At 41.6% G+C, this 18,614-nt stretch overlaps 1 protein-coding gene across 1 annotated transcript in view; it reads right to left on the bottom strand.

The window, feature by feature from the left end:
• Positions 1 to 12,777, bottom strand: part of CIP2A (cellular inhibitor of PP2A) — a 44,230-nt gene extending 31,453 nt beyond the window's left edge. Inside the window, exons 1-4 of the mRNA XM_081952731.1 lie at positions 12,545 to 12,777; positions 9,735 to 9,882; positions 3,166 to 3,272; positions 1,206 to 1,300 (exon numbers count right to left, since the gene is read on the bottom strand). Of these exons, the coding sequence (XP_081808857.1) occupies positions 1,206 to 1,300; positions 3,166 to 3,272; positions 9,735 to 9,882; positions 12,545 to 12,646 (452 nt within the window). The 5' untranslated portion in view covers positions 12,647 to 12,777. The remainder of the gene's footprint in view (positions 1 to 1,205; positions 1,301 to 3,165; positions 3,273 to 9,734; positions 9,883 to 12,544) is intronic.
• Positions 12,778 to 18,614: the final 5,837 nt, after the last annotated feature.

Genomic DNA, 18,614 nt, shown 5'->3' on the forward strand with positions numbered 1-18,614 from the left:
AAGGCTTCAGAGGGCAAAAAACAACCCTACAAGTAAACCGGAAGTACGTTCCTGACCCTCCGGTTTTCCTGTAGGGCTAATTTTTCACGCGCCAAAGGCTTCAAGGAAGCCTCCAGAAGGCCAAAAATGACCTCAAAAGAAGGCCGAAGTCAGCTGGCCAGCGCACGCATGCGCGCTTGCCAGCTGACAGGGAAACATTTCGTGTGCCCTGACAAATGCTCCGCATGCCACCTGTAGCATGTATGCCATAGGTTCGCCATCAAGGTTATATACTAATGTTAAGGACAGCTGGCTCCTATTGTATATTCTATAGGATAACTGTAGAGACAACTGGACTTTCTTGTGTTTCTTTGAAGATGTTTCAATCCAAGAAGCTTCTCCAGCTTCTGCTTCTTCAGCAAATTTTAAATCTAGTAGTATGTTTCCAATAGGCAATCCCTATAATCAAATATCTAGGGGACATATGGTGAAGTTCCTAGTTTAAAATTACCCACCAAGGTGAGCATAAAATAATGCTTGAAACTCTCATGACAGAAATAGCAAGAATTTTAGCAATCAAGTATTATTCTAAAGCTTAAGGTAAGCTTTGTATGTTCAAAATCTTGTGATAGAACCAGTGGTAGGTTGCAGGCGTTACGCCCCAGTACAGGCGTACTGGAGCCAGCCCAGAGCACCGGATACCGTTCTGGTACAGTGCTCCGTAGGGCTCTCCTGCCCGCCCTTACCACCCTTTTACATCTTCAGCGCGTACAGCACCTGCATGATGCCCCACTGAGCAGCTGGAGCATTGCAGAGGCTCGCAGAAGCGCCAAGATGCATGCGCAGGCTGCACGCGCCCACATGGATGCCGGCAAGCCCGTTCCAACCATACCGGCTGGAACAGAATCCACAACCCACCACTGGATAGACCACACTGATAGTAACCATGAGGAATGCTCAAAGGAAAGTAGGTATTAATATACAAGGATAAAGTATTTTCCCTTTCTTGCACTAGTGTAGCAGGTACATCTCCAATTAGAAAGCCTAGTCTAAACTTCTAGAAAGCAGTCCAATATGCCTCCAAATTAAACTCAGTTGTCACATATTTCCATGCATCTCAAGACTGCATGGGTTAAGTTACACAGAATAACTGAACTGAAACATTCAGGGATATAAATGTGCCTATAAGTGCAGATTTATTTAACAGTTGCATTTAAGAAACTTACATGCGAAGCATTAGGAAAGAAATTAAGTCTTCAATATTAGCACTGGCTTGCAATGTTCTTGCATTGTAGGTCAGTTTCTGTAGCAGTTGAATACTCTGTTAAATAAAATCAATGAAAGTATAACTGTTTGCATTAGATTTATCTGCATTTATTTTTCAGATGCATAATCAGATAATATATTATACTATTTTGATTTTAGAATCTAAATATTTTGTTTCCACCATGGATATTTTATTAAAATGTTTGTAATTGTTGTAAATAGCCAAGTGTCTTAAAATTGTGGTGGATATAATAAAATAATTCAATTGAAATGGTATTAAAATTATAACCTACTGATTGCTCTTTTAGAAAAATCATTTTATTTTTTTTAAAAAAAACCCAAAACAACTATGAAATTCACTTCTCAGAGGGCAAACATTGTAATGTCAAACATTACAAAAACTAAAAGTCAGACCAAATATTTTTTCTTGATAAATCCACCTGTTTTTTCTCAACAGGTTTAGACAATAAAATGTTGATCTGAGTAATGCTTAAAGAGAGATTTATTATCATTACTACTGTTGTCCTTTATTTTACATATAAGTTAATGTAAAACTTTATGATATAGCTGATGGAGCATGCATTTCTTTTATTGACAATAACACAGCCGAACATAGGCCCAGAGTTGTCATAAAATTCTTCTATTCAAATAGGAGAACATTTTATTCTTCCGGCTTTCAATGTTTTTCTTGGTTCAGGTCATCTCTTGGCTTCTTTATTAAATTTATATTTTTACAATTTAATATCTTGTAAACTGTCCAGCCAAATTTACAAGAGGAATACTTGCAGTTCCAAAATGCATCAAGATTATAGGCAGATATGGTTACTGTGGGTGCCAGAGACTGTCTATTTCCTTAATCGCTGATTAAAATTGATTTCTTTTCATCTATGGGTCTGGCTTGATTGATTCTCAGAGATTGTTTTAAATCAACCTGGCTAACAAAAGCCATTAGCAAACTCCAGTCCTAAAGACTCTTTTGACTCTTTTAAAAGCCTATGTCCATTAGGATTGAAAATGTCTTAAACAACGTATCTGGGATAGTGATTTTCACACCACTTTAAGCTTCGTATCTAATCTTACAGTTATACCCTAAATTCTTCTCAAATCGGCATGTGCCATCATCTTATATCTCTTCAGCCTGGTCTGAATTCTGAAATTACACGGGGCTTTCATCTTGACCAGGTTGAGGGCAGTTCTGCAGTTCTGTGTATAAAACATTCCTTTTCAGCAACATTACGCCTGTGTAAATATGACGCTGTGAAAAGCTTAAGCTCCTTTGCTGTACTGGTAATCTCAAAAGATATAATTATATCTTTTTTTTAGAAAAAAGGAGTCTGGTAGAAAGTATGTTTACTGGCATTGCTCCTATCTGATCAGAACTCTGTCATATTTTCCAGGTTGCCCAATTTTGTGCTGTTATTTGTTGTCCTCTCTATATACTGTCCTATTTATAGTTAAAGTTTAGCACATTTTTTTTCTGATTGCCACTGCTAAATGTACTATAATAATGTATTTTATATCATTTCATTTATATATTTTTAAATTTTGTTAATAATAATTACAGATCAATGCATTTTATTGCTGCTCTCTCTGACCTAAAGGCCATAATAAGGGTTGGTTGGACTGGATGTAACAGTTTTTAGATAAAAATATAAGAAGCAATCAAATTGTGTTTCTAAACTATATCAATTAAAAATTATATTTCTGATAGAAATTGTGCAAATATTAATATACATTATTCTGATCTTTCTAGTATTTGCATTTCAGCATAGTCTTGATGCTAATCAGACAGGATCTGGAAACAATTTACGTAAAAGACCATTGGCTGCCAATATTTTAAATGCCAATAAATAAATAAATAATAACAATAAATAAATGTAATAATAATAATTTCTTACATATAAAGCATTACATTCTTACTTGCAATATTACTGGGTCAATAGGATTTGTAGAACTTCGAAGAATTACACTTGCAAGGGCACCACAGAAATTGTAAGCATTCTGAAGGGCTTCTCCGGTTTCATTATCTAGAATAAATGTATCATTAACATTTTAAGCGCTCGTTGAGGGGTTTTTTAATTAATTGTTTTTTAAAAATTGTAAGGGGTTACAGGGATGGGGGGGGAACAAGACAGGAGGGATGGGAGAGCCAGGCACCTTGGTGTGGTCGAAGGAGGAGGGAGTGGAGTGGGGGAGGAGAGGGAAGATAGCATTCCTGTGCAGGGCTCTTTGATACCAATGGTCGTGGGGAGGGGCAGGTGCGAGGACAGATTAAGAGCGCGTAGTCGGTTGGGAGACCGGGGTTTTTGGTCATTCCCGGTCGTTTGTACCAACCCCTGCATACTAGGTGGTCAGGATCTACAGACCCAAGGCCTGAGACTGCTGTTATGCAACGCGAGGTCCGTTGTTAATAAGGCCCCCCTCATCCACGATCTAATTTTGGAGGGGGAGCCGGACCTCGCAGGAATAACCGAGACCTGGTTGGGCCACGAGGGATAACCCGCCAGGTTATCGAGCATTTCACCAGCCTCGGGCCCAGGGAAGGGGCGGCGGGGTAGCAGTGATTATCCAGGAAGACTTGGAGCCGAGAGAGTTCACCGTGCCACAGACATCCGGGTGTGAGTCCCTTGTCGTGAGATGGGGCCCAGGGAGGCAGTTGGGCCTGCTGATAGTATACCTGGCTCCTCGCTATACATCAGCGGCCCTGCCTGAACTCCTTGAGCTGATCTCATCGGTGGCGGTTGAGACCCCCAAACTTTTAGTGATGGATTTTAATCTGCCGTCGATGGGAGAAGCGTCTGAGGGGGTTCGGGAGTTCATGGCTTCCATGACAGCCATGGACCTGACCCAGTTAATTCAGGGCCCTACTCACGAGGGAGGCCACACGCTGGACCTTGTCTTTGTCTCTGGCCAGTGGACGAGTGATCTGGGAATAGGGGATCCAGCTATTATTCCCCTGTCATGGTCGGATCACTCACTTCTCCGGCTTGACTTCCCTGGTGCTACCCCCCGCTGCGAGGAGGCGGAACCGGAAGGTATTAGATGGTTCCGCCCCAAGCGCCTGATGGAACCAGATAGGTTCCAGACGGAGCTTGGGCCACCTCCTGTGGACCTGACCCGCCCCCGAGTGGAGGACCTGGTAGACGCATGGAATAGTGCGACTACCGGGGCCCTAGACCGGGTGGCGCCTTTGCGGCCTCTCCTGCGGCGGCGAACCACCCTGGCCCCTTGGTTCACCGAGGAGCTAAGGGTGATGAAACGCCACAAGAGACGCCTAGAGAGTCGTTGGAGATCCTCCCGTTCCGAATTTGACCGAGCACAGGCACGAGCCTACCTGAGGACGTACCTTGTGGCATTAAGAGCGGCCAAACGTCAACATTGCGCCGCTCTTATTGCGTCCGCAGATAACCGCCCTGCCGCCCTGTTTCGGGTGACTCGCTCCCTCTTGTTTGAGAGACCGCGGGAAGCCCCTTTACAGGGCAGAGCAGAGGAGTTTGGGAAATATCTACAGGACAAAGTCGCTCAAATCCGGATGGGATGGGCCCCTTTCAGTGGTCCAGTAGAGACGCCCGTGGCGAGTCTTGAGGGACCGCTTTGGGAGGAGTTTGACTCGGTTGCCATCGAGGATTTGGACAGGTTGCGTGGACGTCTGCAACCCACCACATGTTTATTGGACCCGTGTCCCTCCTGGCTTGTACTGGCATCCTGGGAGGTTACGCGCGACTGGCTCCTGGGCCTAGTGAACGCTTCGTTGGGTGAGGGGTTTCTACCGGCCGCCTTGAAAGAGGCGGTGGTGAGGCCCCTGCTCAAGAAGCCTTCCCTGGACCCAACGGACCTAGTCAATTATCGTCCAGTCTCCAACCTTCCTTTTTTAGCGAAGGTTGTAGAGAGTGTGATGGCACAACAGTTCCCACGTCACCTGGAGGAAAATGATTATCTAGACCCGCGCCAGTCCGGCTTCCGACCCGGGCACAGCACGGAGACGGCCTTGGTCGCATTGGTTGATGATCTCTGGAGGGCCAGAGATAGGGGTTGTTCCTCTATCCTGGTCCTATTAGATCTCTCGGCGGCGTTCGATACCATCGACCATGGTATCCTGTTGCACCGGCTAGAGGGGCTGGGAGTCAGGGGCACCGTTTTACGGTGGTTTGGCTCCTACCTCTCTGACCGGACGCAACGTGTGTTGGCAGGGGAGCAGAGATCGACCCGGAGGCCACTCACATGTGGAGTGCCACAGGGATCGGTGCTCTCGCCTCTCCTGTTCAACACATACATGAAACTGCTGGGCGAGATCATCCGTGGTTTTGGGGTGGGATATCATCTGTATGCTGATGATACTCAGCTATACATTTCCACCCCGAACCACCCCAATGAGGCCGTCGAAATGATGTCCCGGTGTTTGGAGGCCGTACGGGTCTGGATGGATGGCAACCGACTAAAACTCAACCCTTCCAAGACGGAGTGGCTGTGGCTTCCGGCCTCCCGGTTCAACCAGTTGCTTCCATCTCTGGCCATCAGGGGCGTGCAACTAGCCCCCATGGAACAGGTGCGCAATTTGGGCGTCCTGCTAGATGCCCGGCTGTCCATGGATGACCATGTAACAGCCGTGGCAAGGGGGGCGTTCCATCAGGTTCGCCTGATGCGCCAATTGCGCCCCTTATTGGACCGGGATGCCCTACGCACAGTCACCCATGCGCTAGTGACGTCTCGTCTGGACTTCTGCAATGCTCTCTACATGGGGCTTCCCTTGAGATGCACTCGGAGACTACAGTTGGTCCAGAACGCGGCCGCGCGGGTGATTATGGGGAGGACTAGATACTCCCCTGTAACACCTCTCCTGCGCGAGCTGCACTGGCTTCCTGTGGTCTACCGAGTGCGTTTCAAGGTTTTGATTATGATCTTTAAAGCGCTTCATGGCACAGGACCTAGTTACATGCAGGATCGCATCCTGCCCCACACATCCCTACGACCAATTCGCTCACACAGAGAGGGACTTCTCCGGGTGCCGTCCGCCAAACAGTGTCGGGGGGCGACACCCAGGAGCAGAGCCTTCTCTGTGATGGGGCCAGCCCTGTGGAATGACCTCCCCCGTGACATCAGGATTACTTCCGATCTCCGCTCCTTCCGTGTACAGCTGAAGACCTACCTCTTTCAATTATCTGGCCTGGCTCAACCGTAATTTTTCTTACTCCTCCTGACTGTCTTTTTAAATTTTAAATTTTAATTTTACATTGGGTTTCTTACAATTGGGGGTATTTTAATGGTGATTTTTAACTGTCTAAATGTGATGTAATTTGTTACCTCCTCCGTGCATGTGTGTCTTTGTATATATGTATGTTTATGTGTTTGTACACATGTTTTATGTTCTATATGCTCCATTGTACGCCGCCCCGAGTCCTGTCTGGAAAGGGAGCGGCTAATAAATTCAAATTTATTATTATTATTATTATTATTATTATTATTATTATTATTATTATTATTATTATTATTATTATTATTATTATTATTATTATTATTATTATTATTATTAAGAAATATATTCAGAAAAACTGAAAACAATTGGAAAAGCTTTCAGAAATGATAAGCCTCCACAAAATCTTTTTTTTACTTTTCCATAACCAGTTCCATCTTCATCCTAGACATTGTACATATAAATATAGGTAGTCCTTGACATATGGCCATTTATTTGATGACCATTTAAAATTACCATAGTGTAGAAAATGTGTCTTACAATCAGTACTCACACTTACAACTGACACAGTATCTCCGTGATTATATGATCAAAATTCAGGCACTTAGCAACTGGCATGTACTTATGGACCTAGCAGAATCTTGGAGTCGACTTCCGGTTCCGGCGGCTGACAGCGACGGGCAAGCATTGCTCGCCTCGCGCTTCCCCGGTGGGCTCCCCACTCCTTGGGGGGCACAGGACGCCCCGTAGAGGCTCCTGCCGGAGGGGCGGCACTGCGGGGGATCCCCGGGATCGGCGGCGGCCGGTGGGGGCCCCCCCGCCTCGCTCCAGGCACTGGGGAGCATGATGGGGAGATGCTCCGGCGTCTTCGCTGCGAGGCTGTGCGGAGAATGAGCAAGCAGAAGGACGTGGCTGCGGTGCGGTGAGGCATAGACTCCTTTCCATTCCCCTTACTAACTTGGAAAAACTGCCAGCAGCTCAAAACTTTTCCTTTCGGCTGATTTGGAGAGGCGCGGCTGGAGGGAGGGGGATTTCCCCTCCCCTCGGACAAGCGGCTTGGAACAATTCTGCTCTCAGCCCCAGGGGAAGGAGGAGGGGGGAGAGCCAACCAATGATGTCACGCCCTTACTAAAAGTGATTTTCTCAGACTTAACCTCATAATATATTGATGATCTGGGAACTTTGGGAACTTTGAACTTTCAAAACTTTGTTATGCCTCTAAACCCGAAGCTGGCAGGGCAAGATGGCACACTTCCGTTGTCTTTATGAACTGTGAAACCTGACTCCACCTTCAAAACTTCAGGCTTCCGGTCTTTGTCTCCGTGCTACTCAGACAAATCTCTTGTTGATTGCTACCTTTTGAACTCCCTGGAGTGAGAAACTTTGCTCTATTGCCAGGGTGATTAGAGAAACTCTCTTCTGCCTGAACCCTCTGCCCCCTGGACTCTTCTGGCCGCTCTGCCGCTCTGACTGACCATTCTCTACACTGACTGAACTCTTTATTCCATAAACAATGTCTCCTAAAAGACCACCTCCTGGAAAGCCTGCCTCTGCCCCGACATCTGCAACCTCCAGTCCTAGTACACAATCAACGATAACAGCTTTGATGCAACCTAAAAGTACAGAGACGGAGTTTCAACAAATGTTCCAGCAACTTTTATAGGGACAAGAGGAAATAAAGAAACAATTAAAGGAGATGAAAGAAGAAATTAAAGAGAATCAGGCTCAAATTAATAAGAACTCACAGAGACTGGATCTTTTGGAGGGTGGGATGGCTGAGATGAGGGAGGGGGTGGAAGGGGTGCAGAAGGGAAACAAAGAACTTGATACCCAGCAGATGAAAATAGAGTTTGAGAGAATGTCTTTTACCTTAGATTCCAAAACGTGATGGAGGCAGATGATGAAAACATAAGGGACATCATGACAAGTATTCTGGCTGAATACATTCAGAAAGAAAAACAACAGATGGGGTGGGAGATAGACTTGGTTTATAGATTGAATTCAGCCTATGCTAGAACACACAACGTACCCAGGGAGGTACACATTAAATTTCTCAGAAAAAGTACAAGAGATGAAATTCTGAGTGCACAAAGGGGGAAAGCCTTGACATACCAAGATAGGGAAATAACCATTCTGAAGCAGATCCCCAAGAAACTGAGGGAAAAAAGAAAAAGTTATTCGCAATTAGCGAATAAATTATATCAGAAGGGGGTGTGGTTCAGATGGTTGATGCCTGAAGGTATGTTAATATTCTGGGAGGAGACAAGAGTTAGAATTAATACACCCATAGAGGCACAGGCCTTTATGGAAAAAAACAAAGCACACCTAGAAAAATCAGATGATCCTACAACAGACACGCAGGACACGGGAGGGGGCGGAGCTCTGTCAGCGGGGAGAGATGGGGCAATACCAAGAAAGCTCAGATCACAAAAATGAACAAGAAAATCCTTTTGACATAAACTGATCGAAATTACCAATTGAATTAATATGCTAACTATATACTACTATGTATTAATGATTTTTGTTTAGATGTATATTATGAGTATGGAGGGCGGGGGCACCTACCACATTTCACAACTGCCAAAATTTGTATACTTTTTCCACTACCTTTTTCCCTGTAAATTTTAAAAAAACCAATAAAACTTTGTTTAAAAAAAAAAAAGAATCTTGCAGTCAAATGATTGCATCTTCCCAGGGCACTTCCAACAAGCAAAGTCAGTGGGGGGAACTGGATTAGCTTGGCAACTGAGCAAAAAAGTTAATAAAATCAGGCACAACTCACTTAATCACATCCTTAGTGACAGAACTTCCAGTCCCAATTGTGGTTGCATATCAAAGACTATCTGTACGCATATATTCAAAATACAAGCTAACTAAATTTAACAAACTGAAAACATTTCAACTGTTTTTCTATCCCAGATTTTATATTTTGGAGATAATTCATTTCTGATGAAAGTGTCATATTTTTATGTTTAAATATTCCACAATTTGTCATAGAAATGAGGTTGTACAGAATATGTTACAAATAGTATTTATCATGCTAGTTGTCATTATTTTTACTTTATTATTCTTACAAGAATTAAACTATTCTGCTCCAAACCAGTGCAATAAATTATTTTTTAATCCTCATTCAAGGAAGTATGATTCTAATAACAAGTGAACTCCTCTTTAATTGAAAATGTAATAGGACACACAGTCTATTTGAAAAAGAAATCAGAGCTATCAATAAGATTATATCACATATATTCCCAGCTATAAAATAACTTGTATATGCAACTCAAATACATTTAAAACTTACCTAACTGAGAAAGCAAGCCTACAACATTCACAGTTAATGGAGGGCTTAGATTTGGGTCCTCAATAAGTTCTACTAAGCAATTGAGGCATTCACTTGGTAAAATATGATTTGATGCAAATAATTTTGTCAATTTCAATCCTGAGATAACCTGGAAAAAAAGAAGAAGTGCTAACAAAAGACAATTAAAACTTCTAAGCTAATGGAAGATATAAATATATATAATGACCTTATTCAAGTGACAGAACCTGGTGTGTGTGAGAGCCATGTGTATATACAGTATATATCAAACCTATACAATTACTCAGAAAAATTGAAAGGTTATATCTATGAAGTCACAAGTCAAGTTCAACTTGAGACACTCTACTTTTTGTTTGATTTGCCAATTACTGGTATATTAACTTGTTGATATTTTTTTCTTATGTAGCAACATCATTGAAGCAATGTGTGTTTTAAAACTACAATAGGTTTATTAGATGCAAAGTACAATATGCAGAGATAAATCAATTAATCCCTATATCAGATTTTTTTGTCCTTGTTATCTAGAAAATAGGTGCCCAATTACCTTAAATGCTGCCCAATTACCTTGAGGTAGGACCGGCTGTCTATACATTTTATAAATAAATAAGACAATATTATCCTCATCATTACATATTTTAAGAAATTTTCAACTATCGAACAACTATAGAAGATAGAACTTGCAAAACAGCTCTGTACTAAACATATTTGTATCCCACTCAACTAATATCAGTTTATTAAGAGGTCAGCCTATGTATAACTGTGACCTTGTAGCTCTTCTGCACAGAGCAGTAAAGTACAAATATGCAGCTTGGAAACCAGCATAAAAATACGCTCAACTCAAAGATTGATCAGACTTTAGACTCATATTTTGCATTGACAGTGATGCACTGGAAGCCTGGGGTAGAAGAAAGCTACATGGGAAAACACCTCCCTTGATGCTACCTGCTGGAAGTAACATTGTTGTAATTCAACAAGTGGTACCAAGACACTATTCTCTCCTTGTTTTTCCCCTTTTTTACACAACTCATAGTATGAGAAGCAAAACAGAAAAGAGAGGATGGTTTTTTTGTTCTTATTTCTTTTGTCATGGGTCACAAGCATAAACAAAGTGGATAACAGAAGGAAGGGAAGTGGGTCTTGTCACCTTCCCCGCAGAAGTACAGACCAGTTTCAGCAGTGTTATTTCTTATTAGAGGGAGGAAAAAAAGTAACACTCTTCCCACCCCACCTGTCATAGGTGCAGATTGCAGAGTCCAACCACTACTGCAACCATATAGTGATTGATATGTTCCTCCTCCCCCACTTGCAGTATGACTTATACCCCAACAAAAACATCTCTCAAGAGACATTTGTTTAAACACATATGTGTTTTGATATCATTTATCCCCATCCGCTTTTGTTCTTTCAGGCAGAATAGGGAGCAATTCTAAGGGAACTTTCACTCAAAGGTTTACCAAGACATGGCTAAAAACGAACAGATGGACTTATCAGTCTTATCTCATAGGTGGGACATCAATCCTTCCGCTTGGAATCTTTGAGAAAGAATATTAATCAAATAATAAAGAACTGTTTCCTGTAGTCTATAATAAGTATTGCAAGGACTAAATATCTAGTTTCAGAGATTCCATAACCTATCTTTATTTTCCTGGCTTAAATCCAAGCATTATTATTAGATTTTTACATTGCCTTTGTATTTTTTTTTATACTGGTCACTCAAGGTGGAAAGCATACCCAATATTCCTATCTCCTATTTTCAATCCTGTGAGCTGGGTTGGTCTGAATTTTGTAAGGGACTTGACAAAGCCTGTACTTGGTAGGTGTGAACTGGCATTCCTGCAGGGAAGATCCCATAAGGTCATAGTGGAGATACAGAAACTAAAGAGCCACTTCTATTCCATTCCCCTTCAGCAGGGAAAAGAAACTCCTCAGCCACTGTGGAGAGAGGAAGAGGTCCCGGTTTCCCACTTTCTTTCCAGGGTTAACAGATTAACAGAGTTGGAAGGGACCTTGTAGGTCATCTAGTCCAAACCCCAACCCCTCCCCCACTTAAGCTCTTATTTATAGAACCTCTTAATATACTGCACTGTAATATACTATACTGCACAGGTACAGTATAGGTGGTACTTTCCTCAATAGTAGTAACTGTGAGAGGGATCTTGGAGTCCTAGTGGACAATCATTTAAATATAAGCCAGCAGGAGGCCCTACACCATTTCTGACAAATGGCAGTCCGATATCTTCTTGAGATTGGTTGGCAAGAAAAGTGAGAGCAATGGCTTTCTGGCACAAGGGGAAATACACACACACGACTTTCCTATGGTCAAAAGATCAATGGCTGTGGCCCGATGCATGAATCACAGCCGCAGAGCAGGGCGACGTCCCCAAACGGATTTGGTGGGTGGCTTCTTTGCTTGTTCCGGTAGGGGCTGACATGTGTCACTGCCAAAACAAAATAACGGCAGGGGTTGCCTACATAAAAGGTCGAGGATCAGTTGAGGACGGCGCCCTACATTCAGTTCTTCAACGCTTACTGGCGGTCTTCACGCTAGGAGCCACCAGGACATTAACATATTCGCCCTTCACCACTTCGTTTATATATGGATCTTCTTCCGCATATCTTTCAACAGTTCGCAAAAACGAGGCAGCACTGGGGGAATTGTCACGGAAAAGCTTCGATAGCGCTGAGGCAGCAGCGGGCCAGTGATTTGAACGCGCCTTCTTTCTCTACCTATTTCTAGCACAAAATATCCGAAAGTAGAAGGGGGGGGAGCTTTGAACCGGGTGGTCTCTCACCTCTAAATTCCGCTGGAGCAGCGCTGCGTTGGGCTGGGTGCGGGCAGCTCGGTACTGAGAAGCCGCCAAGAGCAGAGACTTCATACACGCCGAGGCGTCCATGGCCTCACCACCCTCAGCACAAGTCGGCCAGAGACAGCGTCAGCCCTCACCTCGCCAAATTCAAACATTTGTATTTGGCGCCTTGGCCGCCATTTTGCCCCTGTGGCTCCAGTGAAGGAAAGCCTCCGGAGTTGGGCGGAAGCCTCCGCCGCTCTAGGAAGCTCGTTTGCATGCTGGGAACCAACGAGAACTCTCTCGGCCGTCCGGTTGTGTTCGCGTTGGGCTCGGAGCTCGACCGCATCCAGGCGATGTAAACTGGCCAGTTTGTGGGGTGGCTATTTTTGCTTTCAACCAATGGCTTTCTTAATGTTCCGTCCGCAAAAACCCCACGGAAGTCAAAGAGAAACTGTGTCCGTTTTCTCAAAGCGTGTTCGAGAGAAAGGTTTTGGGCAAAGGAGGGGTGATTAGACAAGGCGTTGTAGAATACAAACAGGTAAGAATAGGAGGAAGGGAAATCCAGGCTGATTTTTTAGAAGTTTACTCTCGTTTTTCAGAAGGAAAGGGTTGCGGTGCCTTTGACCTCGTTTTGTTCTAAGTTCCCCTGAGATAGGATAGAGTAGAGATAGAATAGGATAGAATTCTTATTGGCCAAGTGTGATTGGACACACAAAGAATTTGTCTTTAATGCATATGCTCTCAGTGTACATAAAAGAAAAGATACATTCGTCAAGAATCATAAGGTACAGCACTTAATGATAGTCATAGGGTACAAATAAGCAATCGGGAAACAATCTCTATATAAATCGTAAGGATACAAGCAACAAAGTTACAGTCCTGCAGTCATAAATGGGAGGAGATGGGTGATAGGAATGATGAGAAGACTAATAGTAATAGTAATGCAGCCTTGGTGAATAGTTTGACTGGTGAGGGAATTATTTGTTTAGTGCTGTGATCTGTAGCGTCGTTTTGAGGATAGGAGTTATGTCAGGGATGTGAGGGGTCTTTAAATCTTCCCTAAGGAAAAGTGACCAGAGTTTTCATCGAGGATTGAATAGGGAGAGAGAGGGATTTAGTCTTCAATTCTATTCTCATCCGGAAGTAAGTCCAGGCATGCTTGTAACTAAAAAGCTTTGCCAATCCATAAAAAATGCAAGGCATCAAACAACAACCTCCCAAAAAATCCATGACCTTATAAACAGCAGAAATTCAGCATTGCTGAGCTGCACTGGTTGCATGGTTTTGCTGATGCAGTTTTCTGTGACAAGAAACATTACGGTATGGTAATTTACCAGATTATAATGGTAGTTTGTCATGGTGAGATTTAAAATTAAGGGAATAACAGTGTTGGAAGGCACCTTGGATGTCTTGTTGTTCAGGTTACCAACCTTTCGGACCTCCGGGACCACTAAATTCATAGTTTTAAATCCCACGGACCACTAATATGATCTGCCTAATCGGGTGACTGGGTGGGTGTGGGTGGGTCGATGTCACTCACATTAAGGGGCGCTTCACCAGCCTCTACTTGCCCCTCCCCTCCCAGCCATTCCTCTCCTGCCCGCCTGGGATCCTTACGGCTTCAATAGGAAGCAGTTGTTGGAGCTAAGCAGCCACCATGAGAAAGTTGGCAAAACAGCTTGTTCAGTTTAAATTGGATCTGACCGAGAAGGAGGCTCAGCAGAAGCACTGAGGACTACAAGCATAGGCTTTCCAACCAGAGGGAAGACCTGCAGGAGTGCAAGGTCAGGTACCAGTGCCTGGAAGCTCAGTGGGCTGAAATGGTCAGCCAGTTCCAGGCCATGATGCAGTCCCACTGGAACAAGGCCCTCCAGCAGCACTTCCCTCCAACCTTTGCCCAAAGCTGCACACCAGGAGGCTGAAGCAGACCGCAAGTCAAAATGTTTGCCCCCCTCCAACCTGCACAAAAAGACCCAGAAGGGGGAGACTCTCTGCAGCAACACAAACGTTCATTGCATGTATCCAGCCCAAGGGCCATAGTTTGAGGACCCCTGATTTAGTGCAATATAAAAAATGCAAATAAATTTTCAGCGGACCACCAAACTTTTCTCACAGACCACCAGTGGTCCATGGAGCACCAGTTGGTGACCGCTGTTCTAGTCCAACCCCCTGCTCGGCAGGTAACCTTATTATTCATATTGGATCTTGTGTTTGTATTTTACACAAAATGATATATGGATGCTGAGTCCATGGTATTGGAATTATGACTAATTCAATAGTTTATTAAATAACAGAGGGTCATTTCTGCATGGTGTTGGTATGTTATTTCTGAAGTTTCTTAATTTAAAACAATTACATTCCTTAGGATCTATACCCTGGAACTAAGTATCCAAAAGGTTTTTATCCTGCCAGGGTTTAAAATCAGTTTACATCATCCACTATAGCAGGGTGTCAAACTCACGTCTTCACGGTGGCGTCACATGAGGTATCAGGACTTTCCCCCCCTTTGCTAAACCAGGCATGGGTGTGGCCAGCGTGTGACGGATCCAGCACACGGGGCGGGAGTTTTGACAGCCCTGCACTATACTATTGCTATTGTTCATTTAAGACCACACCATCTTGTAAAAATGTATTGACAATTTAGCACCATAGGCTACTTAGAGTATGACAACATGGGCAGGAATTATGACTAACCCTTACTCCTAAACTGAAAGTGATCCCTTATTTTTAGCAAAATTATATACCAGATACGTTCAGTGTCTGCATGTAATGTGTGAAAATCAGTGTTCCGGTTGAATGAACACAGGTGATTCATCTTCAAAGAGTTTCACAAATCTGTTATAACACATACTTTTTCAGTTATATATATATGTTTCCAGACAACTTAATAAGACAGGTTATCGAGGATAGAGAAAACAACAATTACTGTACTCCATGTGTCTTAATCAATGTAATAAAATAAGCCAACAAAGATTTGTATGTGTTTCTGTGTACATGTCTTTATAATGATGAAATAATACTCACAGTTGGGAAATGGAACACACTGGCTAACAACTCTTTAGCTGAACTAAGTTTCAGATAGTCTATTGTTTACTGATGACATTGGAAACCACTCCAGCAGTCTTGCTGTGTCCCCCCCCCCTTTTTCCCCCCTTTCCATTCTTTTCTAGTTGCTTGTGATATCTGTAGTATAAGGAAGTATTTTTGGTCCCACTTTGAGCAGTCTCTCTCAACCTAGGAATTTTTGAATGCTGAAATTTTTCATTTTGCCATTCAAAATGCAGAGTTTTGAAAGATCTAGCTATCCCCTCACTGCATCATTTGACACAACTTTTTGTTTTAGAAAGATATGACAGAATGGCTGGATCTGTCATGGTTGTAATTTATTTTTTATCCTCTCAGACTTCAACTCCATGTCTGCCTTTTTCATTTTTTTTCTCTAGATGAAAGGGAAATCCATGATAACAGGATCATTGTTACCATTATTTAGACAGATTTAGAATAGGGGCTTGCTATTTCTAACCCACTTTATATCCCTTCTTCCCATTTGTGGCCATGAGTTAAAACAACAGGTTACTTTTTCATATGAATTCTCTGTCTCATCTAAGAGAGCTAGTAATTCCTGGACAAATAGATTATATGATGAGTTAATTGAACACCATCTCACAATTTAATTAAATAAGTGGTAGGTTGAAGATGATATCTGCTCATGGCAGTTGTGACATATCTATGGGGCATATCTTACAAATGGTTACAAAATTTTTGTTATATTAGAAAAACCTTAGGTTTACTTGCAGACATAGTAACTATTTGACAAATTCCGTGTATGTATTTTATTATATGCATTAGGACCATTTTCTTCATGCATTAAAGACAACTTTTTATAGAATAAAGAGGCAAATGTTTCTGCTGTTATTTCCTGTGACACATGATTTACGAAAACCTTACATACTGGTTGATACTATCAACCAATGTGAAAGTGTTAAATCCTTTGTAATGGAAATCGTAATTATTTTCCACAGGCTTCTGTCTTTTTATATACATAAAACTTTAGTAAATTGAAAAACAATCAAAATAAAAACAATCAAAAATATGCAGCTAAATGTTATCATCACCATAGATCACTAGCTATTTGAAATGGAAGTGATATTACAATAGCATAGTATGTTCTATTGCATATTAGGTCAAGGACGGCAAGAGGCTTAGGGATCAAGTCCCATGAGAAAAGATTCAAACATTACTCCACACAAGAAAACAATTAAGATAGGATATTATATGATATGCTAAAATACATTATTTTGTTTTATATTGTTCTAAAGTTTAAGATTTGAAACAATGGATTGTACTTCTAAGAAAAGTAATTCAAAATTAAGAGTAGGAAGAACTTCTCGATAGCATAAACTGATAAAAGAGTTCTTAAAGTCAATGTAGTATGATTGTAGTACTTGTTAAACAACACACCACTGGATATTCTGGAATTGGACTTAGTGACTTTTGAGGTCCTTTCCAAATTCTTGATTCTTGAAATGGCTTCACTCCCAATCCCCAAAACTGTAAAATTATTAGCATTTCTTTATGAAAGAATTTGGAAACTGACATTCTCATTGATTTTCTGTCATTAGTGTTAATGTTCCTGAACATACAGCATTATTTCATTTCTCTAAAGAAAAATCATTGCACAAACAAATGTATCTGGAAAAATACTTGAGTACATTATAATTTAAAAGTGTAAAAGCCATTAGCAGAAAAAAGATGGTAACTAAAAAAGCTTTGCACTGAAACTATATTTAAAAATGTAGATATCTATAAGGCTCAGCCAGAGATCATTTTACTTCAATTTCAAAAAATGTAATTTAAGGATACACTTAGTGATTTTATTTATACTTTGGTAACTTTTTAAAAAGTTGGAACTGTGTTTAGTTTAAAATATCTATAACAACGTAATTTAAGTTAAAATAATGTATATATGTTTTACAATTTAAACTAATTTCACTGATATACTCTGGCATACTGTTCCTTTTTGCATTCTAGTACATTTTTTAAAATATTAGTAATATGCCAATGTTTTTACTAAAGGGGGGGGGGGTGACCAAACTGTGATAGTTTTACTAAGAAAATGAACTAATCAAACATTTAATGATGTTTTTCTTTTCTAAACTGCAGCTCATTTAAAGGTGGTGGATGTTATTCATTCTATTTTTCATATATAAACTAAAAAGAAAGCATTTTATAAGTGTTCCTTAAATTCATTCTGCATGCTACCTGCAGCAATTGATCAAAATGTAAAATCTTATTGTAAAATACTCTCAAGAAAATGTACTTGTATCTTTTCTTTATAGTGACCATACACTTCACCCAAATAAAATTATGTAATTCAGATAATTGTTGGCTTCTTGGTGTCCTCTGAGCTTTCTTTTTTTCCTGCAGACATTTCATTTACAGGCTAGGTGACATCATCATTGCATTGAGAAACAGAGTTTGCAAGTTTCTTTTATGCAGAAATATATATGCAGAAAGGGAAAATCAAAGAAGACTAAAGACTCAATAATAATTTCTGAATTACATATAGTCTTCTTTAAAAATACAATTTTAGTAAATACAGAGTCTTCTGACAGGGCATAAGATATTAAGATGATTGGTCTTTCCAAACTTTGCCTCTTGCATGGGCATGATGTACAGTAGCTTGATGATAAGTTAAGCATTTGGCTTGCTTAACATACTAAATAATAATTGGTGATTACCGTGAGTGCTTATGCTGCTTCTTAACCAAATCTTATACAGCTATACTTGATCAGCTATATCAGTGGGTCTCAACCTTCCAAATGCCACGACCCTTTAATACAGTTCCTCATGTTGTGGTGACCCCCAACCATAAAATTATTTTATGTTTTCCGTATTTTTTAAAAAAAAAATGTGTTTCCCGATGGTCTTAGGCGACCCCTGTGAAAGAACCGTTCGACCCCCAAAGGGGTCCCGACCCACAGGTTGAGAACCACTGAGCTATATAAACATTCTTAGTCGTGGCATTTGGAAGGTTGAGACCCACTGATATAGCTGATCTTATTACTGTGAT

This window comes from Natrix helvetica (assembly GCF_964273705.1).
Source record: "Natrix helvetica genome assembly, chromosome: 4".
NCBI lineage: Eukaryota > Metazoa > Chordata > Lepidosauria > Squamata > Natricidae > Natrix > Natrix helvetica.